This window comes from Anser cygnoides, chromosome 3, assembly GCF_040182565.1.
Source record: "Anser cygnoides isolate HZ-2024a breed goose chromosome 3, Taihu_goose_T2T_genome, whole genome shotgun sequence".
Lineage (NCBI taxonomy): Eukaryota > Metazoa > Chordata > Aves > Anseriformes > Anatidae > Anser > Anser cygnoides.
Genome location: NC_089875.1, coordinates 51878489 through 51903384, shown reverse-complemented (window position 1 = coordinate 51903384; position 24896 = coordinate 51878489). Strand labels below are relative to the sequence as shown.

General features: G+C 34.8%; 1 protein-coding gene across 3 annotated transcripts in view; it reads right to left on the bottom strand.

Moving 5' to 3' along the window:
• Positions 1 to 24896, bottom strand: part of ADGB (androglobin) — a 118497-nt gene that overhangs the window by 14623 nt on the left and 78978 nt on the right. For all 3 annotated transcript variants that reach the window (XM_066994174.1, XM_066994175.1, XM_048067872.2), the window contains 7 exons: positions 22231 to 22324; positions 19985 to 20119; positions 19670 to 19823; positions 12523 to 12710; positions 11336 to 11520; positions 5483 to 5682; positions 4206 to 4317 (listed from right to left, as the gene is read on the bottom strand). In XM_066994174.1, coding sequence (XP_066850275.1) covers positions 4206 to 4317; positions 5483 to 5682; positions 11336 to 11520; positions 12523 to 12710; positions 19670 to 19823; positions 19985 to 20119; positions 22231 to 22324 — 1068 coding nt within the window. The remainder of the gene's footprint in view (positions 1 to 4205; positions 4318 to 5482; positions 5683 to 11335; positions 11521 to 12522; positions 12711 to 19669; positions 19824 to 19984; positions 20120 to 22230; positions 22325 to 24896) is intronic.

Below are 24896 nucleotides of genomic sequence, written 5' to 3'. Positions count from 1 at the left end.
CAGAAATACTCTTTGCAGTGATAAATGAGCTTTAATACAAAACTAACTCCAGATGGCACTGTTGCCTTACATGAAAAAGTGGTACCTGAAATTGTGATTTGTTGCAGGAATTTTCCACCTGGCTCACTGCAGCTTTCTTAAAAATCATATGGTGAGAGGATGCCTTTTTGGCTAAGCACCAACATTGCTATTATATGAATTGTGTGTTTGACAAGTGGTGCTGGCAACCTGAGATGGTAAATCTCAGTTTTCAAATTGCTTTAATTTGAAAACTGGTTCACCATCAGAAAAATATTCAGAGATTAAATATTGTTTACTACAAAATACCTACCTATTCTAAGCTCTCTAGTTAAATATTGCTGTTAATAGGGGAACATAAAATAAATGCTAAGTAGTAAATACAGGAATTGTTGGTATGTGTTGTTTTTTTAAACTGTTGGTGGCTTGGGCAATCTAGTTTTTATTCCATGAGAACACAATCAATTGGTATTCTTATATAAACAGAAACACACAGTTAATCTGAACTGTGAAATAGATTTTGGTTACTTTGAAAGGCACCAGTTATTGGAGGACACAGAAATCTCTATTTAAAAAGAATCCGAATAGAAAATTCTCATTAACGCTGACTGTGACTTGACTCTGGTTGACTATAAATGAGCTAAGGTATCAGCTAAAATGGAGAAGGGAAGTTATGACTGGAGTACTGCCACCAGGAATTGAATATGAGACTATTCAAGTTAATGACAAGTTTCAGTAGTATCAGCTGAAAACTAGCAAAAAAAAAAAATCAGAGATTGTGACCTCCTTTGACCCACAGTTTTACAAACTATGGTGGCAGTTGTAGGAAAGGATAGGCACCAGAAGCATGGTTGGTATGTTAAAAACAAGCTGTAGCCAAGTCAGAAGCTTAACACAATGCAAGAGGATGCAATTTTGTGAGGAATGCAACAAACTAAGAGGGTGAAATAACAACGAAAATAGCTGTCTGTGCATCCATCTGTAAGGCATAACCTCTTAAGTATTATTGTGTTCATGATACAGTGTAATATGTCCCATTTTCAACTCAAGCAGATATAAACTTTCCACATCAAAAAGTCAGATATCAATCCACATTTCGGAGGCATAAACTCTGAATTTACAAGTTATGAAACTGATACTCTGTCAGCTGTGGTGACTAACGAATAATAAATCTACTACTGTCTAAACTGAAATTGAATGCAAGAGTTTACAAGCACAGGTTGACCTAAAGATATTATAGTGGGAGATGCATTCTACAGATATTGAGACAGTTAATGTGATTTATAAACAAATGCAATGCATCTTCAATTTGAAACAGTTGTCAACAAAGCAACTAGAAAATCAAAATAACAGATTTTCATTTTGGTCATTTAGTAGAATTTTACGTACATGCTGATGCAGTTAGCATTCAGATGGTACCTTGTTTGGCTGTATTAGACAATATAAATCTTGTGCTTTCTTACAACGTATTATAAGGTCAATATTACTCTGCAAGCATTACTCTAACATCTTAGCAGAAAGACGCCTTCAGACTCTACTCGATGATGAAACTTCATCTCACAGTTTAGTTCTTCCACCAAATATATTCTACACATCAGCTAGCAGTATAAATAGCTAGCATTGAGCCCAGAAGTACTGCATATATGCAGCATGGATTTTATTCATCTATGACCTAAACAAAAATTGAAATTTCACTGTTCTAGGGAACTTCTATGTCTTGTAGACTGCATGGTGATCTTCATTCAGAGTGACAGATTACTAGATTACAACAGGTGGGACTAACATGAACTCTTCTAAAAGAAATACAACAAGGAAGTGCAATGCATTTCCTTGGTGCCTGTGAGAATGTGGGGTGGAGGCAGAAGAATATCAGAAACCAAAAGAAATATTCCCTCTAACAAAAGATTCAAGTAGTAGCTCCAGAATTAAGACTATAATGGAGGTAAAAAGATACTAGGAACCTGGTGACAAAAGAAACCTCTAAACAGCATTTTTGAGAGCAAGTTTTCACAAATATTACTGTTGATAAACTGAAATCTGTGGCAGCTTTAGGCTTTTTGTTTGTAAGAATGCCTAATAAATTATGCTTTGATATTAGACTACCTCAAACTATAAGAGATATTCATAAGTAAATGGACTGACACATTCACACTTTAAAGAAAAAAATATATAAAAATCTGTAACATCCCATTTCATTTGTAGCTTCTCTAACCAGTAAGTGCATCTATATAGGGTTAGATTGTCTGATAAAAGCTCATCTGCACACCCACAAAACAGCTCGGAGAGAGTGGCAGGAGGGGGAGCCCAAAAAATACCTTGCTGAGCAAATCCCGAATCTATCCTAGAAGCCATCAGCCCCAAATTCAGGATTTCTGAGGAACACCCTGTCCAGGCTCCCCCAAGAGCTGTCCAGGCATGGAACCCATGACAATGAGACATGCGGAGCAGCTATCCAGATCACCTTTCCCATTTCAGGTGGTTGCAGCCTAGGGGTTGGACGCATTACAGGATGTGGGGAAAAAAGCAGTTTGGTATCCTACAGGATTTATCATGGGATATTTAAGGGAAGAACCAAAATTGGATAAAGGGATGGATTTAGGTGATTTGGGGAGGAACAAGAGTGGGAAAATAGAGGAAGAGGTTAAAAATTAACAGCTGCATGTCAATAGTTTGTTGTTCAGCATACTTGTCCAAATGTGCTTTGTGCCTGAGCTGTGCAGTCTGTCCTATCTTCTTACTGAATTCCTTTCTAACTCTTTCCTGAGTTGATTCCATGTACACGTGTACAGATGGGGGTGTAACTGGAGCCAGACCATGGGTCAGAGGGCCCATCTGTCTGCAGTGCAGCAACTAGAGAGAGTGCTGGTGTGCAAGCAAGCATGTAATTGCTAGATATGATCAAGCTGGACCAGTGAGACTCACTGGGCTGGGAGCAAGGGAGTGCACGGGTCTCTAAGGGCCAGTTCTGGATGCAGGAGAGCCTGTGCATCTCCACGAGAGAAAGCACAGCTACTGGAACCTGGGATGTCCTGGCCAGCTGCATGTGTGTGCACACTACAGTCTGTACCAGCAACTGGTGTACAGCTGCAGCCTCAAGGGTACGTATTTTCAGATGTCAGCAGCTGGAGAGGCTGGGATCCAGGGACCAGACTAGGTGTATAAGCCCAAGTGCTGGAAAGATCCACCTTATACATGTATAGTCTCACTAGACTTCCATTCTGTCTGGACAGAGAAGGGAGCAGGATGAGGCCATTGGTGCTGCCTGTGTTCACGAGCACTCTGAGCACCTGTCCATGATCTGTATGGTTGGCCATGTGTATATATATCTATATATGTAGTTTCCATATGTTCTGTGTGCACATGCCTGCTGGGAATACAACTTCAGCCTCCCTACTGGTTGGACCTGGCGACAGGGAGCTACAGCAGCCTCAGTCCAGCTGCTGGATCCAGCAAGATGTATTCTCATTTACAATATTTAGGGTTTAAAATATTCAGCATCAGTGGTAAAAGAAGAAAATATGAGACATTTGTATAATTTCTAAGATACTTACTAATATTCTAACTACTTTTAATATGTGTTGTTTTCTATGTCCCTTAAAAAGAAAAGGGGGTGGTGGGGGGTGGGGGGGTAGGTTGTGGAATATTTATGCAATTTCTCCATCCCCCTCCTGGCTAGAATACAAAGCATATTCTTGGTACCTGTCCCAGTCTTGTCTCCTGCCTGAATTCTTCCCCTGGCAGTATAGAAGTAATACATATCCTGAAAACAGGCCTTTTGTCCCTTCCTGTTAGTGCTTTTTCTTAAATTATTAGCAGGCATGCATCTCCACTTTCGGTAGAAACTTCTATATTTGGATTTAGTTTGTCAGGACATTGTGCAACTTCATTGGTCTCTCAGACATGCTTTGGCAACTGTTCTAGAACCCTACCTAAAGTTGAGCCCTAAGAAGTTCAGCTAAGTTTTGCAGAGTAACCTCTGATTTCTCTATTATTTTTGAATTGAAGGTATGGAATCACACAGCTAAACTCCAGTTCTATAAGCCTCAGAGCAAAGAGATTAATGCTTAATTATTTCACTCAAACAGTGAATAAAAGATATATCATATGGTCTTGGCTTTTAGCAATATACATTAAAAAAAATCAGTAACATAAAACATCTGACTAAATATGTATTAAGGGTGACGTACCTTTGATTTCATTTTTCTCCATTTCTTTCAGTGTCTGAACAAACTGCAACTGACTCTCTGTAAGTGGCCAACTATTATATAACACCAATGCCTGTATGATATACTTGTGAGACTGTGAAAGAAAATGCAATATGTTAACATGCTGAGGACATAACAACTACAGAAAGTAAAGTAGCAGCCATTGAACTCAGCAAATGAAACACATGATTAATTTACAAGCTTGCACATTACGGTATTCACAAGAAGCTTAAAAAATTAGTGTTAATTCCAAAGATTTTATTTTAACTCCTGTGAAATTAAACAATTACTCATGTGTTTAATGAACTGAAACTAAATTGGGCTATACAATAAGGAGCTACATTCCATTAAGTCTTCCATGTTATTTTCCTGTGTATGCTATGTGCTAAAACAAAGAATTCTGTCTTTCATTTTAAGGCCTACTACAGAGCTTTGAGCACTAATACCAGCATTCAATAATGTCACAAAGTGAGGTGGAGATGGCAGGGTCAGTGGGTTGTCTGAAATATTATTTACACTGAACAGTATATGATCTCAATACTTTTTTAAAAATTGTTTTTCAACTTTTAAAGCCAGTATGGAGTCGAAGAAACAATACTGGAAATTATTTATCAATGATTTTTTTCTTTTCTTAGAATATTCTGTTGCAATTGAACTCAATTATCAGGAAAGAAACCGTAGAGAAACGCATGGAAACAGAGAAACAAGCAGTGCTTGAGGAACAAAATATTATTTTCTAAGAAAAGCAACTAATACTAGGTGAAGTTAAGAGAAATTCACAATTTTGACATCCCTCTAAGCAATTCTAGGCTGAAGAAGCAGGTGTGTGTGTTACTAAAGCATTCAGCTGACTGGCAACTGGTGCTTCTCTAGCAGAATTAATAAAGTTGGCCTTTTCTTACATTACATGTCAAAGAAAAGTCGCATTGAAGAATCAGAAGTTTAACTTGTTACTGGTATTTTTTGTCTCTTAGCTGCAAGCCACGTTATATTTGAATTTAACTTGGTATGTGAAGAATGCCTGAGGACTAAACACATCTGCCTCCTTGATTTGAAAACAAAAATGACCCCTTGTTAGTTGGTTATTCATATAGGTATATTATCCTTTCTCTACAGCCTCACTCAGAATCTAACAACAATCTTACTTTTGGTTTCCTCATTCATGCCTCAGGATATCAGATCTCCACGTGCACTAAAAGAATTATCAATACCTCTTCACTGAATTCCCCACTAAATTCCAGTAATTTGAAATCTCTTACTTGTTGTGGACTTCCATGATTATTTTCAAAGTTTTCCAAGAGGAGAGATTCTTCTTCTAATGTAAATAAACCTTCTTTTAAAGGTCCCGGCTTGGAAGAAGCTTTGGTACCCTTTGGAGTTGAAATATGACCTTTTTTTTTTAATCCTCCAGTTTCTGAATCCTTCTTTGTAATGCTTTGAATAATCTGGGTTTTACTTCCTGCAAGATGATTAAAAATGTGTTAGTTTCCAGAAATTCTATGAACTATTAATATAAGGTAAACAGATGCCCCCAGAAACTATACAAAAGAATTACTACTATAGTCAATTTTCTCATGCTGCATTGTGATCATAAGGTTCCAATTAAAGTTATGCTTATTATCCTGATTTCATTCTGCATACAACTCTCAAACCTCTTCATAGTAAGAAATTTGAAAGACTGTATAACTGTTGTTACTTTTTATAAAAAAGCTTATAATTTGTTTCCCTGCAAAATCCATACTCCTCTCCAACACTAACCATCACAGCGCTGTGCTATATATTACATAATATGGATAGCCTCGTACTCTATATAATGGACACCCACTTAACCTAATTTAATAAATTGTGTGCATTTGCAGAACGAGGGGAGAGATGCATTTGCCACAGTTCTGGCAACTGCTATCCTTACAGAAGTTTCTTACTTCAAACTGACACAAAGGTCATAGATGACAGCTCAAACAAAGCCAGTCTTGAAAAGAGGTATAGAACTATTTGTGATCTATCTTTTATAAAGTTATACCCTGATCTCTTACAGGAGGTATTAATGTGGAAAAACTGTGAAACCAGGAATGTGCTAAATCAAGGCTATAATAGAAGTATTAGTCCAGAAAATTTAAACCTGTGCACATTCACACAAAAGGAAAATCTTTCAAAAGGGAAGCGTGCAAGAGTAGGTAATTATTTCTCAGGCTAAAGAAGTCAAGACTACTGTGGGATTTATGTGAAACTTGTACCCACCTCTTGTGACAGATAGAAGAAAAATATAACCCTAGGAATTCTGAATGCAGGTGAAAATGAATAACACTAGCTTAATACTCAATCTGACATTCTGAAAAGTCTCTGAGACATATACAGAGAAATCTCATTGTTATATATACTCTCATGTTTGTTTTTGTTTTATCCTCCCATAACTTTAGCCTGTGTTTTCAAATGTATAATCTCAGAGAAAGATCTCAGAGAAAGTACTCTTTTCTACTGTAAAGAAACAATTCAGACTGCAAATGGAAGAATAATTCTGCATACAGACTTTTTCCAATTGGATAACTTGCCTTGAGGTTACCATTCACAATATTTGTATAAAAGTTCTAATAAGGAATGATCTTCAATGTCTGCTTGAGCGCTGTCACCAAGCAATAGCGCAAAGAATTTACCAAAAGGTAGCTTTAAAGTAGTGAAGCCAAATAAATGTACTCTTGTAGCCAACAGAGATGAGCTCCTCTGCAGTGAGTGGTTTCTAGGTTTTAGGAGCTCTGCAGCTGTCCTCTGGAGAAGCCTACCTCTAGCTGTTATGGTAAATGGGATTCAAGGGAGGTGATACCCTCTAGGCTGTAATTAGCTTTCAGGAATGCCTCAATGTTCTCCTCTTCTCACTCTCCTAAACCTGAATAGCATAAGCATTCAATAATTCTGTAATAGTTTGCCAAGACGATGATCCGACCATGACGATAACTCAGTTTAGAATGATGTAATCCTACATGAGACCACACGCTGGCCGTAAAATTCCCCGAAAAGCATACACAAGCAAAATAACACTTCTAGCCATTGTCACCAGGTGGTGCTGTTACACCAAATTACCTTTCCTCTTGCATGCCTATCTGTTCATCTCGGTTTTCGTAAACAAAGTTCTGACTAGAAGGAATTCATACTTACCTTGATTCGGCAGTGCCTTCTGGAAAAACTTTTTTTTTTTCTTTTCTCTCTCTTTTTTTTTTTTTTTTTTTAAGAGAACAAGTGGATACCAATAGTATGAATCTTGTATTGTATGTCCATTGTACAAGTCCCTACCTGAATTTCTCATCAGTATGTATGGAGGTTCCAATATTGTTATTGTACAGGACATAATTTCCCAAAACTTCTGACAACAGCAAAGAAACATGCTTTTACAATGCCATAAATTGCACCTACACAGTCAGCAGGTTGGGTAATATGATGCTGTCACACTTGTTATACTGTGTATATTTCATAATCTTTTTGTTTTGATTCTCTGAAAGATTTGGAACATTTTCACAAAAGGTGGACTTTGTGATATATAGAATGCCTATATTTTGGAAGAGAACTTCAATGTTAAAGCACATGGTCTAGTATTGTAAAAATAATAATAAAAATCAGCAAATAGTCCCTGCCTCACAGTTTCCCCTTCCAAATGATGCATCTCTGCATAATCACACTTAAATGGTATCATAATATTCATTTCACTTTCAAATACATTATAAAAACATACAAACATACAATTCATAAAAAAAATTTCATTACTACTTTTTTCCAGTTAGAATTCAGTGGCTTCACTTCTGAATATGAACCTGAAATGACAACACTCCTATTTTCAAGCATGTTACTGTAACTGATATCTCTTAGTCTTATGTGCTGAAATAAAAGCCTAATGCGTGTGTATGATTTCTGAGGATATTTTGAAAAGTTCCTCCCGTCTATGTCCCCTGCTTGCAGTGGCAAAGACAAAATGTCCCCATTAGTTATTCTGCTCCATCCTCTCCCTTCCCACATCAGCTGGAACCCATTTCTCTTCTCTTTCTCCTAATAGTGCCTCCTGATAGTATTCCAGTCTTCAGACTACGATCTTTGTCAACAAGCTGGTTTCCTGAAGGAAATTTTTTCTTCATGTTACTGAAGGTAACCTGGCAATTTATTTCAAGTATTTGTAGTGTTGGTCCTAATCTCAGCTATCCTGTACCTTTCCTACTTCTATTTTCACCAGTTTACTGTTAAATTTACAAATCCATTCCCACATCCAAAAACAGTAATCAAAAGCAACTGTTGATTACCATGGTAATTTAGTCACAGTATCATGATAGTTTCTCCATGAATTCCTTTCAATACTTAAAATGTAATTCATCAGATGACAATGTAAGAGCATATTCTCTGTAGTATTTAATTTTGCTTTACTGGAAATAGCAAGATGCATGTTTCATAAACATGAAGAAATTAATTAATTTTCCTATGCAGCATTGGAAATTTAGATAAAATATTTTTTCCAAAGCATCAAGTTGCAAAACTACACAGTTCAAAATAGTGAAGATGAACACATGAAATACAATGCTATTTTGGGCTTTAGCAAAGCAATAATCCAGTATCTGTACAATTTGTCTTTGCCTTAGGATCTGAATATGCTCAAACAGGCAGAAACTGATTGATTTACAGAAGATTCATTGTTTAAAATTCTTCATAAAAGGACTTAAGAATTTAATCTTACAACACTGATGCATAGTGGTGTACATGGAGAGTACAGTAGCTGACTTGATTGCTTATAAACAATTGCTTTATTTAAGTGAATTTGTAACGCTTATGAAGAATACACATTTTCAAAATGAAAACTATAGATGTAGTGGAAAATTCAAAATATTACACAATATTACTAGTAAAATTGAAATGTCTTAATAAGTGAAGTGCATATAAAACTGAAACAAATGAAGATTAGGCAAAAAAATAAGATGTCACAACAGTAGCTGATCTCAAATCTGCTAGATATAATAAATGTAGCAGAAACATGTAGAACATGCATCATTTACATTAAAAATGACCTAAGTATTGCAGGGACAATTGTAGAAAATACACCTAAGAATCACGTACCTCATTAAGTTGTATTTATTGCTTCTGAACAGAAAAATTAAGCACCGCTTAGAACTCAAATGTCAATCAACTGGCTGAACATAATTTTAGATGACAAAACCTTTCATTACAGTTTCTTTTCTACCTTCTTGAATACCCCAGCCCTAATGTTATCAAATAATAAAAATGCCAGTAACAAACAGCTATTATCTGATCATAGCTCTTGAACACTGAGTTTGGCAAAACTTAAACTTCTGAAAGCCTGGAATTGAAGCATTAAATAGGACGCCTAGATAAGCTAACTATGCTCTCTAGAGCATGCAGGAAGTTGTCTTGCTCCATCATAGGGATGAAAACAAAGCGATACTATAATCTCAAACTGAAGGTTGTCTTTATTCAGTCTGGTTGGAAATGAGTACCTGCTCAGTTGTACATAATATCCAAGAATACTGGATTAATTTTGCATCACGAAGAAAAAAGGGAAGGAAAAAAAAAATACAACACATGAGACTTTGCCCCTATCACAGGACCAGTGCATGACAGAGACTGGAAGAAACCTCTGGAAACAATCCATTTCAAATCTCCTTCTCAAAGCAGGGTCAGTTGGGACAGGTTGCTCACAGCCACTTCCAGTTGTGGTTGGATTATGTCCAAGATGGAGACTCCAAAATATCTCTGAGCAACCTGTTCCAATCTTTGACTGCTCTAAGAATAAAAACAAAATAAAAACTTTTAAAATGCTTACTTTTCCATTTCTGTATTTCAGTTTGTGCCCGCTGCCTCTTGTCTTGTGAATGGGCATCACTGAGAAGAGCCTAGCTTTATTTTCTTTCTCTCCCTGTCCCCTACCCCAGGTATTTATATGCTGCCAGCTTTGGACACAGACTATATATTCACAATGTTAGTTTGCTGGATGGCACAGAGTCAGTTTTAATTAATGCCCTCTGGATTTATGTTAGGTACAATCACTAGTTCCAAAGCATTTGAGCAAATATGTGAATATTAACATATTTACGAAAGATGACCTTTGAACACAGGCCAGTTCTCACCACGAACAAGAGCCAAGTTGACAAGACTGCAATATAATGAACAGCAATAAAATTTAACTTAAAAATATATATTAAAAAAAAAAAAGAAAAAAGAAAGTACACCTTTAGTGAATAAACTTCTCAGATTCAAATTTTCAGGCAAAAAAATGAGTGGAGTGGTGGGTGTTTATTTCAAATAAATTTGGGCTAAAATAAATTTTGTTTAAATTCATATGCTCTTGTAAGGGATAACTTCCTCAATATCTCACTTGCTGTCATAAAGAGTTGACAATATGAACATTTAATAAATTTGAAAGTCTTGGGCAAGTAGTTTTTCCTTCAGTGACTTCCATTTCCATGATGATTGTTATGTAGCTGCTGTAGAGGCAGAGTCAAAATCAGACAGTATTTATCCTTAAGAAAATCTCATTTATTCAAGAGTCTTTTTGCTTGTACTCTGACTTATATGGTGGATAAGAAGCCAATAATATGTGTGATTCTGCTAAAAGGAGTGATGCTCAAGATGGTGCACTCAAATGATAGGGTTCAGTATAATCTATGAATATTCCACCATGCACTGTAACTTGGGCATCAGTTTCTTAACAAAAACAAAACATTGAACTTTCAGATCAAACAAATAAAGGCAAGATCTTGAAAAGAAAGTATATTTCAGTTCTCAAGGACAAGGAAAGTATATGCATGAAATTTTCAGAACTGAGAAACTACTTCAATTATTCAGTCAACTCTACTTAGTTACAAAATAAGGCCAACCCCCAGAAGAATAAAATAAGGATGGACATCTTATTTCAATCCATTGTTTTGGTATCTCTCCTCATTGCTGAGGGACAAGGATTCCTACTCATTGCTCAAGAACACAGCTGATTTCACTCAATCACAAAGCCACTAGGGATTTTATGAAAAAGTGGTGGAAAATTCTATTTTCTGTGGTTATCTAAAGTTACTGTAAGAATATACATGCCATAGTGAATAAAACTGTCAAATACTGAATACAATACTCACCATTGGAACTCAAATGTGTTTCACTACTCAAGAAATTAAAAGCAGGAATGACCGCATGGCCCTTTCCAGTGACACTCACAATTTCTTCCTCATTATCTAGGACTTGTAGTTTAAAGAACACATCTGATTCAGAGGTTTGTACTTGCACTGTGGTAATATGTGATGCTGTGACTTTTACTGAATACCTAAAGAAAAGAGAAAAAACAAAAACAAAAACACAGCACTATGACCAACAATCCCAGATCTTTTTTTTTTTTTGAAAAGTACCTGAACGTTGTTCTGTGCTGGAGACAAACATTTAAAACTGAACTTGTAGCTAACTGTTTTCCTGCAATCTGATAGGCTAAACTTCCTGTACTCTAGTTTAGTGCAGTGAATCCATTATCAATATAAGCGTGGATGGCTGCAAAAAAAGGGGTGGTCTTGCCATTTGTTTTTTACACTACCTTATAAAATGTCCAGATACACATTCTCCCTCCTACTGTACTAGAATTTATTGAAAAATATGGTTAGGCAGATGAGGGAACTGTTTCAATTAAAAAGTAACCCAGCAAAAGAATAAAAACACAAAGAAACAAACAACAACAACAAACAACCCTCTAATTAATGAAAAAAAGATTAAGAAAAATTAAATAATAATGCTCTGATTTAATATGATGTTCTCTTAAAGCAATCTACATGCTCTTGTAAAATGTGTAGAAACTCTTCTACCAGCACTGCAAGATGGAAATTGATCAGATGAATCAGAAAACAGTGTTGTGTTTCTGAATTTTATTTCTAGCTTTGTCTGACAAGCTGAAAAATATACCAAACTTTATGCCTCCTCCCCACTGGCAAAACCTCAATATTAATGCATGTTCAATTCCCAAAAGTAACATGCAATTTCAGTAAATGATATATGGATAAGATTTCAAGATTGAGCCTAGAGAAATGCAGAATACTGTTACTACAATCTTGGAACTACAGTCTCTGTACTTCATACCCGTTCTTCATTAATCAGTTGCAATATTTCAGAAAACACTTCCATTTATGATCTGTTAAACCTAGTATTGAGTGTTGATGGACCATAAAATTGAGAGGCTTGTTTTAACACCTTCCCATTCCAAGAATGAGGAAAGAACATACTTTTCTGTCACGGATAGTCCATGTAAAAGGCAGAATTTAATCATTCTTCTCTCAATATTTACCTGAACATTACATGTTTTTCATTGGGTATGTAATATTCCTTAATTTCTTTAGTAGAAAAGATGTTATTTACAGCCTCACGAGAGAGGAACGGGAGTGGACTATGAGAACCGATTAGCCGGAGCCTCCATCTTCCAGCTGCCACAGGCAGGTCACCACTACGTGCTTCAGCCATAAATGTGTATCCTTTCTGAAGAGGGAAAACAAGTCATTTTACTTATTACACTAATGAAAATGCAGTCTATGACTACATGGAACACATCACTTGTGTTAGGCTTATTAGAGTAATAAGATGTGCTTCATAAGCAAGAATCTTATTGCTTTATTATAGTCTAAACATCTCTTATTACGGGAATTTACATTTGGCAAAAAGTTATAAAACAAGTCAATTACAATCTCATCTAACTTCAAACTTGGTCTTATTTTTGGGGAGGGACACAACCAACAACAGAACAAACCATACCAGACCTACACTCTTCTATTGCTGGGGAAATGTCGCAGAGTTTCACTCCTCAAAGATATTCTCCAGAAACTAGGCTTTAAGGACAGTTTGCATTAAGGTAATTACCATACAAATTTGTTGCCATAAGACAAGACAATGCATAGTGTTAGTGCAAAATAAAGTAAAAATCCTTGGAAAACTTTCTGGTTGCCCTAAGAGGGCAAAACTTTCAGTTTGCTAGTGTACCTGTGGAAGGAGAAAAAGAGTAAGTATTGAAAGACAAACGTAGACTGTAAAACTGCGTTAGAGATACATAAATAAATGATGAAGTACAGATTCTTGTGAACAACACAAGCATAGAAGTCTTCACTGACGTTATAGGTAGGAATTTTAAACTAATTATTTACATTTTTACAGCGGTAATTATTTCTTATAATACACAACATAAATCACAGCATCCTTAATTAGACATAAATGATAAATATTTTAAGTAGAAATACTATAATTTAAAAAATAAAAAACAGAATAAAAGATTCCAATCCAGCATCAATAAGTTTGGCAAACTTAATTTTGAAACTATTAATCAATATCATCTATACATTTTGAATGAAAAGAGAAAAAAAAAAAAAGCTGAGATTGTACTATTGATAAGAGCATTCTTCAAACTATTTGACTTAGATTTCTTGTTTCTTTCCCTGCTGCTATGAAAGGTTCTCATATAACGTCCTGGCTCTTCAGTTGTTTATGTTTTCCAGCTGTCTTGAACTGTTTAAACTATTAGGACTCTTTTTGTTGTTCCTGTTTTTCCTTTTCATTAGAACTATGCCAAATGACTCAAATCATTTGAGACTGCTCCAAAGAACAATACCCATATAGTTTTTTCACTTCTGAACTAACTACTTCAAAAAGTAGTTTGCTACTGCTGCCTAAATCAATTCTCACTGTAGTCAGTGAGAAACAACTATCAAACTCAAAAGGAATAAAGTGAAATATCAGTTGAAGACTTTTGAAATTCTACCCTTAATGACTTATTTCCCAACTGCAAATTCTCAGCACTTGGCATTGATATCATCACTCCTTTTCTAATCATCAATAAAGAGGGCTGCTTTCATCTCAGATTGGCACATATCACTTCTGAGAGGCTATTGATAAGGAAGAATATTTCACACGAGCTTGTCAATTTCAAACTGACTGGCACCTCTATTTACTTCAGAATATTAACCATAAGAACAATTACAAGGTATAAGACATTCCCCCTCTCAGATGGGGTGGAATAAGACCAGGAAGAAAGGAAAAGCTATTTTGGAGAAGAGGAAAAGAGACTGTGACTGCGACTTTCTATCAACACTAAGATGCAGGAATTGAATTCTTTCCAGGAAAAAAAAAAAAAAAAAAAAAAAAAAAGCATTACTCCATTAATACATGACTCTTATGTGACTTGAAAAGTTGATGCATTCTCTTTTTAATGCTATGTTGAGAAGAATATGAAATTTCACATTCTGTAGAAAAAAAAGAATTTCTAAAGAATATACCAGAGATAAAATATTCCCCATGGTTTTGCTAAGAGATTACTTCAAAAGGCTAACCTGTTTGTTTTTGCTTGCATGCCAAATGTAAGAAAGAAGTGTGCTCTAAAGTGTTGATGCATTTGAAAACTGCACAGCAATTTTAAGACTGTAGATGTTTTTAGCTCCAAGGGTGACCATAACTGAAGATGAGAAAACAGCTATTTTGGTAATTCATGCACAAGACATTTAGCAAAAGCTAGCAGACCTCACATATATGAAAGCATAGATAAACATAGAATGTAAACATGAAAATAACTTATTTCACTGATAAACCAGACATTTTTCCTGCTGGAGGTAGTGTGAAAGTAAAGGTGAATAGAATTTGCTGCATGGAAATATAGAGATCAGGTTCAATCTAAGGTTAATTTAATATTGTTCTCATTTTTAATAATTTTATTTCAAGTAAGACATTAAGTGTCAGGTTATTAATCTTATTTTTATGAAAATGCTGGTTTAATATAAAAGCATTTTTAGCATTATAAGCAAAAAATAATAAAAAATTCAACACATGATTAATGGACCTGATGCAAATTTACCTAGTCTTTATGAATCCTGAGAAGAGGAATATGGAGAAACAGAATGTAATTTATAAGGTCTCAGAATTTGATTTTATTTTGTATTAAAAAAAAAAGAAAAAATTTTAAAAAATAAACAAACAAAATGAGTGTTACCACTTAAACAGCAAGGACAAGAAAAAGGGGTATAATAAGTCAAATGGTCAATGGCAATGTAGCCAGGGAACTCTTTTAAGTCCCTTCTTCAAATTCTCTAAACTAGTTATACTAACTTGTTATTTCAAACACTAAAATTTAATGTCCCACCCAAGAAGCGGCCCAAGTGAAATTTCTTTGAAAGGTTCTCACTCTCCTTTTGTTCTTCTGCTAAATTTCCGTTGGAAGAAATCAATACTTTCCAGTAAAAACAAACAAACAAACAAAAAAAATCTTGAAAAATTCTTAAGTAGGCCTGTGTTTTCAGGACTATCAAATAATAAAGGGTTACAATTTCAAGGCTTTTGAATTTTTTAGAATGAATGTAAAAGAAATGATTCATTATTTTAATTTGTGTGAACTGTAAGTCACTTTACAACCTTTTATCACTACTCGGTAATATCAACCATTCAAAACTATGATTCAGAAGAACTCACACATTTAAATATGTAATTAAGCACAAAGTTAAAAATCTTCACCATTCTAAACAAGTGAAACTCTGAGGGATATAGCCAGATATTCAAGTGCTGTCTGACAGCATGATGTACATGGAAAAAAAAACAATTTTTTTAAAATTCATATTTATAAAGTTGAGGTTCCATAATCTTCATGTTTGCCATAAGTATGCAGAAAATTTAGAACTGAGATTTAAAAAAAATGGAGTAGGCACTGAATAACGTAAGCAATAAGAAAGCAAAATAACTGAATTTTGCAGCTTGTAGGAACACCAAGTAATCACTAGTCACTACTGAGAATGTGAACTAATATACCCAGATAACTCCTATCTGATTTATGCTTCGTTCTTAAAAATCTCCAAGAGACTTTATTCCATAATTAGATTTCTTGTTTCATTTCACTATACCTGTGAATCAGAAAGGTTCTTTTTTTTTTTAATATCACCTAAATTTATTTTTCAATTAAGAAAGGTGATTTCCTTATGTCCTTCAACAGCTAGTCAAGACAAACAACTGATCAGTGCCCTCAATTAGACTTCTGTTTTCTAAATTAAATATGTTGTCAGTAATGATTTCTTAACATCTTATCTTTGTTGCTCAGCTGAAGATTGAAAAATGCTCATCTCTATCATTTTTTATGATCTGTTCAGAAAAGTTGTGTATAAAAAAAAGACAGTGGGGGGAAGAAAAAAAAAAAGACAAACCTGTATCAAGCAGTTGAGAAAAAATGACTGTGGAAGAAGAAAATGTAATACAAAAATAAATAAATAAAATCTAAATAATGTGAAGCAGGTAGCTAGTTTATATCTAGATTGTAATATCTGCAGAAAGAAGACAGACATTATTGCTAGTCTGCAGATTTTATTCTTCGTATCATAAAGTTCATTTCAGAGTGATTGAATGTATTCCAGGAATGACTCTGCAGCAGAATAATATCTGCTGATAAAATATCTATTTCACTCTGTTGTTAGCTGCTGATTCATAGTTTTGAAGCAGAACAACTAACTGGTAGGTTTATTAAAAAAAAAAAAAAAAGAACTATATTAATATTGACATTTAGGAATTCAGGCATGCTGTATAATTTCTTGCTTGATGTATGACACTGTTGATTATTTTTTTTACCAAATACTGTTAGAAAGAAAGGTAACAGATTAAAATAATAGCACTTTATTCTGTGTTTTATGACAATCACATAATGCCTTGTCAAAATGAGAAATTCAGTAGCAGTGATTAAGAAATGTAATAAAAACAAGTACAAAAAATACAGCATATATGTACAATACTGTTTTAATATTGTTAAATCAAAATCCCTCTTTACTGATATTAACCACACTTAATTTTGTAAAATTTAAAGTCATGAGCTGAAAGAATAATAACTAAAATATCTTCTCTAATTATTAAGTGGAGAGGACTTCAACAAGGAAGAATAGGAGAAAAAAAATAAGCCATTTAATTTAGTTAATGACAGAATCGCTGAGGTTATTATGTGCTGTGTCCATGGGAAAAAAAAATAAAAAAGGATTATAGAAAGTATCATGTGAGGGTAGGGCATAGGAAAATGAGCATTTCCAGTATTTAAACCATAGTACTGCATAGTATTGGTAAGATCTTATTTGGAATACTGTGCTCAATTCTGGACATCTTTATTAAAGAAAAGCACATGAAATGGGAGGACACTTGAGAAAAACAAATAGTAAAATTGGGGAAGTGGAAAATATGTCTTACAAGACAGAAATAGACAGCTGTGGCATGCTAAATAGGATAAATGCTGAGATGAGATCTGAAAGAAATAATAAAATTTGTGATAGTTCTTTCCACAGCTCATCACTTTCTTGAAAGGCATTAAGTAGTGTTCAACACCGAGACTTCTTTTTGCATCCTGCCACTTGTCACTGTCGGATTCCAAACTGAACTTTGTTTCCCAGTAGAATACACACCCTACCGCTGAAGATCCCAAATTAGCTCTGAGAACTTGAAGAGCTTGTCTACAGCCCTGCATATTCCTCTAGCAGTAGCAGTCCTTACCTGTCACGTTCAGCCAGCTCTCACTACAAACACTATATAAAATAAGTTCATTCTTTTGGGGGCAGAGATGAAAGTACGTGCAAGTATGGGTTGCAAAAGGATAAGAAAAATACTTCTATGGTGTTAGACTAACATCAGTTCCTTGCTATTGACAGATGAGACTGAGAAGGCCAAAACATGAACTTCTCTTCCCTAAAAAGATAAGCCATGGATAGTGTGGCTAACATAGTTAACAGTAGAGGTAACATTAAAGAGGTTAGAGGCAGGCTAGAATAGGGAAATAAGTGGTAAATGATTATATTAATTTTATTTTTAGGCCTGATGAACTTATGAACTGAATGACGATTAAATAACAGAATCGCAGGGGTTTTTATTTATGTTTCATAACTGATGGGGGAAAGGTAATGTACTTGAGGACTACAGAACTATGATGTTACTTTTTTAAAATGGACAAAGTTGCCTAGAAAACTATCAGACATCATAGATTTAATGGCTGGAAATATTATGAAATAAATAATGAAATGAACCACTTGCAACCCCCTCAACAAAGCAAAAAGATTATTAATAGCAAAAAAGTCATATACCAATCAAGTTTCCTTGTATAGGAAAGCACATGACAGGAATGAAGGAGAAATGATAGACATCATATATCTTGCCTTGAGTAAGACACCTGACACTGTTTCTCTGATCATTCTTATAATTCTACAGAAATGCTGTCGTAATGAGGAAACTAGAGTGGATGTTGGATAACCACTTCCAAAAAGCACATATTCATGACCCAGTTTGGAAAAGAAGGTCGCAGTCAGTGAGATTTCAAAGATCTACACCTAGAACTGTTTTCATTCAATACTTCTGTTAGTAATGTGGATGGTGGAAGGGAAAATATATGTTTAATTAACTGATAACATGAAGCTAAGGATTGTAACTTATGTAAGGATTGTAACTTGGATTGTAACTTGTAAGGATTTTGTCTCCTTAGGAAGACAAAATAAGAATCCAAAGTTATTTTAAACCAGGGAAACAGTCAAAAAAAAAAAAAGGCATTAAAATCAATAGTGAAATACAACATATTTAGTCAAGAACAATAAACTACAAGATTCAGTTCTTCAGAAAAGCACCTAGGGCTACAGCAGTATGAGTCAAAAATGCCGTTGCAAAAAAAGGGAAAGCATCACAGCCAGATTTATAAGGCGAAGTAAGCCCACCCACAAGACATGTAAACTAATCATTTCTTGCTCATCATTTGTATGGCCTTCAGTAAATCCTTGGTGCAAAGCTTTTTGTGCTCAGAGTTGTACATCATAAACAAGAAACAATGAGAACAACTGGGAAGAGTCCAGAGGAGAAAGTAATCAAGAGCATAGGAAACATACCTTGCAAGACTGAGCAAATTGTCATTAGCCTAAAGACAAAAAGGCAGGAGGAGGGGAAAGTGTGATACTTATTTAACTACATTTATTTATTTATTTCCAGAAGCAAATTACTCTAATGATTCTTAGAGACTTTGAGAGGGAGCACATCTAAAGCTGTATTTGGCATCAGCACTACAGTTATCATTAGCACCTGAAGAAGCATGTAATTTAATAATTGCAAGCATGCCTTATAAAAGGCTATTTGTGCCACATTCTTAGTTTGGTCCTTGAGTCTTCAAGGTTATCCTGGCAGGTGAACAGCATCAGCCACAGCAGCCAAGTTGCTCTTGATTAGCACAGCTCAGGGAAATTGGGTGATATGCCCCCCTTTAGAATTGATCAAAAATAACCAAAGAAAATTAAGACTATTCTTTCCACATTAAATTTAGCATGGAAGAAGGTCATTGACAGTCTGTTTAAACTTGCTAGTAAATATGGGTGTACTTCTAAGCAGAACGTTACAATTTAGCTGAAAATATCTACAGAATTCAGGCAATCATTATTAAAATACTTTCCGTCACCACTCTTCACATTTACCTTATTTTTGGGATAAACCTGAGGTGTCACTTTGAAAAAGACATGTGGCATTTCCTCCAGAGTGTCATTATCAACTACATGAAGTCTACAGGAAGGGATAGTGGTATACATCTTTGGCACTATAAGCATATCTTCTGGAACAATAAATATTTCCCTAAAATAAAATAAAAATTACATTCAAAATATTTTCACAAATTAAGTGATTTATGTAACATGTTTTAAAAACATGTTTATGTTTTTAAAACAGATTAGGAAAAACGCAATGTATCAATATTATTTCCTCATAAGAATCATATAAGGCTGTATGAAACTCACCTAAAAATCACAAACCAAATATTTGGTGGCTGATCAGCATATGTTACAGCATAGTCGGCAAAAGAGACCTTACACCACTCATCTTCATAGCAAGGAAACTTTTCAACTGACTTACAGTTTTTTTTAAACATCTCTCTGGAAAGCAGAAAAAGAGATAAACATTTAAATCTAATGAGGAGGGGACATATATCTTGACTTTGACTTATACTAATCATAAGCAACACTGGTTTGCATCTGACCGTAAATATAAATGTGGTTATTAAAGGTTTTACTACTACTACTATCTTCTCTGTTAGTTATTCACACTAAAAATGTAACAAATCAGGTAGAAAATGTGCTCTTTAGGTTCAAGAACTAATAGCCTGTAATGGCTGATACTTACATACAAATATTTGTATCTATCAGTCTATCTATCAATCTATCTGTGTGTACATTTGTTTGTTTTTGTTAAAAATACATATATATCCGTAAGTATAACTTCCATTTCTTTATATTAAGCTGTCATCTTAAAGCTGTAGCATCATTAGGAGATTAAAAAATAAACATCTTTCTGGTGGTTTTTTTTTATGGGTGGGGAACAAGACAGCAATAAAAATAAAACCAAACAAATTTAAATGTGATTAAAATTGTTCCTTACATATAGGAAGGAACCTAAAAGAGTAACTTCAAAAGTTATTCTTTAGGCCAATAATCTTTTAGGTGTTATTAAGTTCTACGAAATTAGAGCCAACCTGACCGGCACCTAACTGACACCACGAAGTTCTATTTATCATTTGTAATATCAAAAGTTAATGTTCCCAAAACATGTCCAACTCTTTCAATTGCTAAAATATTATCAGCCAAACCTGGACAATGGTACTTTGATGTTTTGTTATCCCTAGACAGCAATTAAAATTACACAAACTATCCTCACAACCATGCTTTTAGCAATGATAACAGTCAACCTTGACATTTAATTAAGATGAGCCACAGACTGGATCCAAATATTGCCAGAAGTAGTTTAAAGCAGGATGCTTTGAAATCTTAGTCCACAAAGTTTTGCAAAGGTTCCTTCTGCTACTGATAAACACCACGCTTGGACAGCCCCAGATTTGTGAACTCCTTGAAAATTACAGTATGGACAAATATAGTGAGCTTCTCACCAAGAATGTGGGATGTATAATGACAAACAGATGGTAACTCTAGCTTAATCTAGTTTAGGACATTTTAGACCAGTTGTTTGTATTGTAAAATGGTACTGCTTCTGCCCTGTGGTATGTCTGGGGTTTGAGTATGGGGAAAACTTTTACCCTAACACTGAACTCCTGAAATTCCTGCATGTAACTTTACTGGCCAAGGTGCTAGATTATTATATTAAATTCAGTTGTTCAGATCAGTTGTTAAAATATATATATGTATTTCAAAAAATAATAATAATAAAATCATAGTAACATGATTTTAACAGTCAAATACATCCCCTGAGATGATGCCTGAGAATCAGTCCCATATGTTTTAAAAAGATATACCCCCATGTGAGTGTTCCTCAAATTGCTGGGTTATATGGAGTGAGGATTTGTATCCACAGCCAGTAATTATTGCTAGTTTTCACTCCTCAACCTTAGCAGAGCTGGTCTACTGCTGGATTGGTCGTGTGAACACTTGCAGAGATAATTTTTAAGGACTTTGTAAAAATACATGATCCCCAAAGGCAGTCATGCTTGAAAATGATTTAAGAAACACTGTTGAAATTACTGCAGCTATCTTTGCAAAAGCTGTTATTAAATATCAGGGAACACAAACACTTTCTTTCAAGCAAGTGCTGCAAACAGAGCCCCCAGTGATATAAATTATGCTAGAATTAGCCTTTCTAATGTCAGTCATGATTCCTTAAAATGAATCAGAAGCATGAATCAAAAGGTTTCTTTAAATCATCTGGATAGATGTTTAATCAAAGAATCAGCATCAGATTTATACATATGAAACAGCCTACTGGATATTAAAAAAAAAAAAAGTACAGAAGAATACAGATAATATTCTAGTTCAAGCTGTAGGAAAAAAACCCTCTAGTAACATCCTTACCTAGTGATTAGAAGTGATATAGTTTTATTCAAGTAAATAAAGCACACAGAATAAAGCAGAGCATGTCTTCATGGAAAGCATCTCATCCTTTTCAACAAAGTTTAGTACATTTATTTTGTGAAACAGCAATTTATGGCAATTCTATGGAACTGGCACCAATAAAATAGTTGAATTGATAACTTCATTACCTTAAGAGTATTACAGCACACTGTTCAAAATTTAACTCAATTGCAGTCCACAATTTTTGCAAGGTTTCTTTGACAATAGTGTTTTCTTTAGTACCTAGAAATAATGAAATAAGTTAGAAAAATGTATGTAGCACCTACATTTTTATTGTTTTTAATATACACCTGCCAAATACTCATGAAAAACCTTACTTGCACAAATTAATTTTCTTACGTATCATTAGAACCTTATTTGGAATTTTACAGAGGTTTCACAGAGCTGATAACTACTTTTTCCTTTGATAGAGGAAAACTTCTTTATCATCACCTTTGTACTTTTAGTACTCCTACAACATCAAAAATGATGTGACTAATATTTTCTGATTTACAGACCTTCACCATAACATGTTGCATTGATATGAGATGATTTCTGTCCTCAGAGAACACACTGTTTAGCTCTCAGTAGCAATTATAATACTAAGAGGCAGGTGCCTAGGCAATCTGTGAAGCTAAAAAGAAGAGAATCAAACAGCTCTAGGGGATAATTCACCCCACCCATGCCTGATACCTCCCAGATGACAGCCTGTCTTTCCATCTGAGGATGTCTACTTCCATCTGGAGAATGAAGATGAAGACTAGGCAACTGTTTTAGACCTCTAACATTTAACTTTCTAAGACTAAAGTTATGTGAAATCCTCCTTTATTGCATAAACAATTAATGAAAAAATAAACAAAACAGTAAGAAGATGGGGAAAAAGTTACACTTTACCACAATGACAAGTAAGGGAGAAAAAAAAATAGATAGTGGCAAAAAAGAGAAGAATAGTATGACAAAAAAAAAAAAAAAAAAAAGGCCAAACAGCAAAGCACTGTAAAGAAAATACCTCAATTAAAAGTAGCAGTGTAGAGGTTAATCAGGGGAAGCTAAGACATTATAGAAAATTAAAGAAAGGAGTTGAGGTACTCATATATAGTTAAAAAGATAAAACTCTAGAATCTGAATCATCAAAAGAGCAGATTCCAGGCTCTGGGATTTGTAGGAGTTAATACAAGTGAAAGCTTACAAGAACTCCTAATTTACAAATGGCACTTTTTATAAATTAAGAGGACACTAGACTACTTGGTGGAAAAGCTTAAGTAAGACTGGGTGCAGGTGATAATCTGGGAGAAAGCCGGCACTAGATTTACTGATGAGGAGTTGAAAGTTTGGAAGATAACTCGAGTAGATCAACAGGTGCAGGTAAATATACAAGAGAGAGAACCCTAGCAATGATGCTAGGTCAGGAAGGAATTTCTAGCAGACGGGGATGACTTAGTAAGGTGACCATGTATCTCAAAACAGAGCAGTTTTCTTTGTCAAGATCCTCAGACATTCATATACTGTAAGGCTAGAAGGTATCTTTGTGATCTGACTTTCCATATAACTGCCTGGTTAACATGTTAAATGCTGTTTCATCACATGTAAAGAATTAAGCCTTTTTTGAATTGGATGTGTATTTTTGATTTTACAATTTTCAGTGATGAAAACCCAATACAACTCTTGTTTTATTCCGGTAAATACCTTATACTTTTTAAAACAAGTACCTCTTTTTCTAGTTTGAATGTGTCTGGATTCAACTTGTAATCTTTGAATCTCAGACTAAAGACCTCATTAACCCTTCAGATCTCAGACTAAAGACCTGTTTGCTATCAAATTCCTTTTCTCATGTGGATACTTACAGATTATAATGATGTAATTCTTAATCTTCCATTTTGTCAAATTCAAAACTAACAGTATACAAGTACAAGACCCTTCTTTAATCATGATCCTTACAACTCTACCCAGATCCGGTCACCTATCTTTCTTCTTGGATTGCAGACACTGCAGCTGGACACAGTAGTCCAACTAAGATGATAGAATTGCTGGCTAAGAAATGTAACACAAGTCTTCAACTGCTATGTAAGATACCTCTATTTACATACCTAAGAATGAAGCATAGCATCAGCATAACATCTTTTGAACACAGGATCAGCCTTTGATGCTGTGTTCTGCTGATTATCCATTACATTCCTCAGGTGCTTGTATGGACTTGTTGGGAGAGGAATTGTATTTATTCACTATCAGTCTCTCCTACACATTGCCCACAGGACACTGAAATGTAGGTAATGTGACTCACAAAAGAGTTTCCAGCAGAACTGTAACAGCCTGTCATAAACTGGGTATCTGACTAGGTTTTTTAATGATGATCTCTGGCTTCAAATAGAATGAAAATACAGAGTTATGACCGTAGAAAGACTAAATTTAGATTGGCTAGACTATGAATGCTCCAAATACTTCATCAATATCATAATGCTGTTTGAAATGGTTATGCCAGCTTTTATAGAATTATACATGATACATGATTAATAAGAGTTTTTCTTTATGTTCTCTGAGCTGAAATGGTCATGGTTTGTGGAGGTCCTCTTGAAGAGAGCTTTTCTGCCTCCCCTAAGTGTGCTCTGAATTCAAATCTATGAAAAACAAACCATAATGATCCTCAGAAGCACACAAAGAAAGGATTTTAGGCCAAAGCTTAGTTGGATTTGTTGTTTAAGATCTTTCTCTCTCCCCATCTCCGATCACCTTTTCTCACTTTTTCACTTGTACACTCACACCACCTTTTCCTACTACCTTTATCAGAACATTTCTTTAAACCAGTTTAAAATCATTG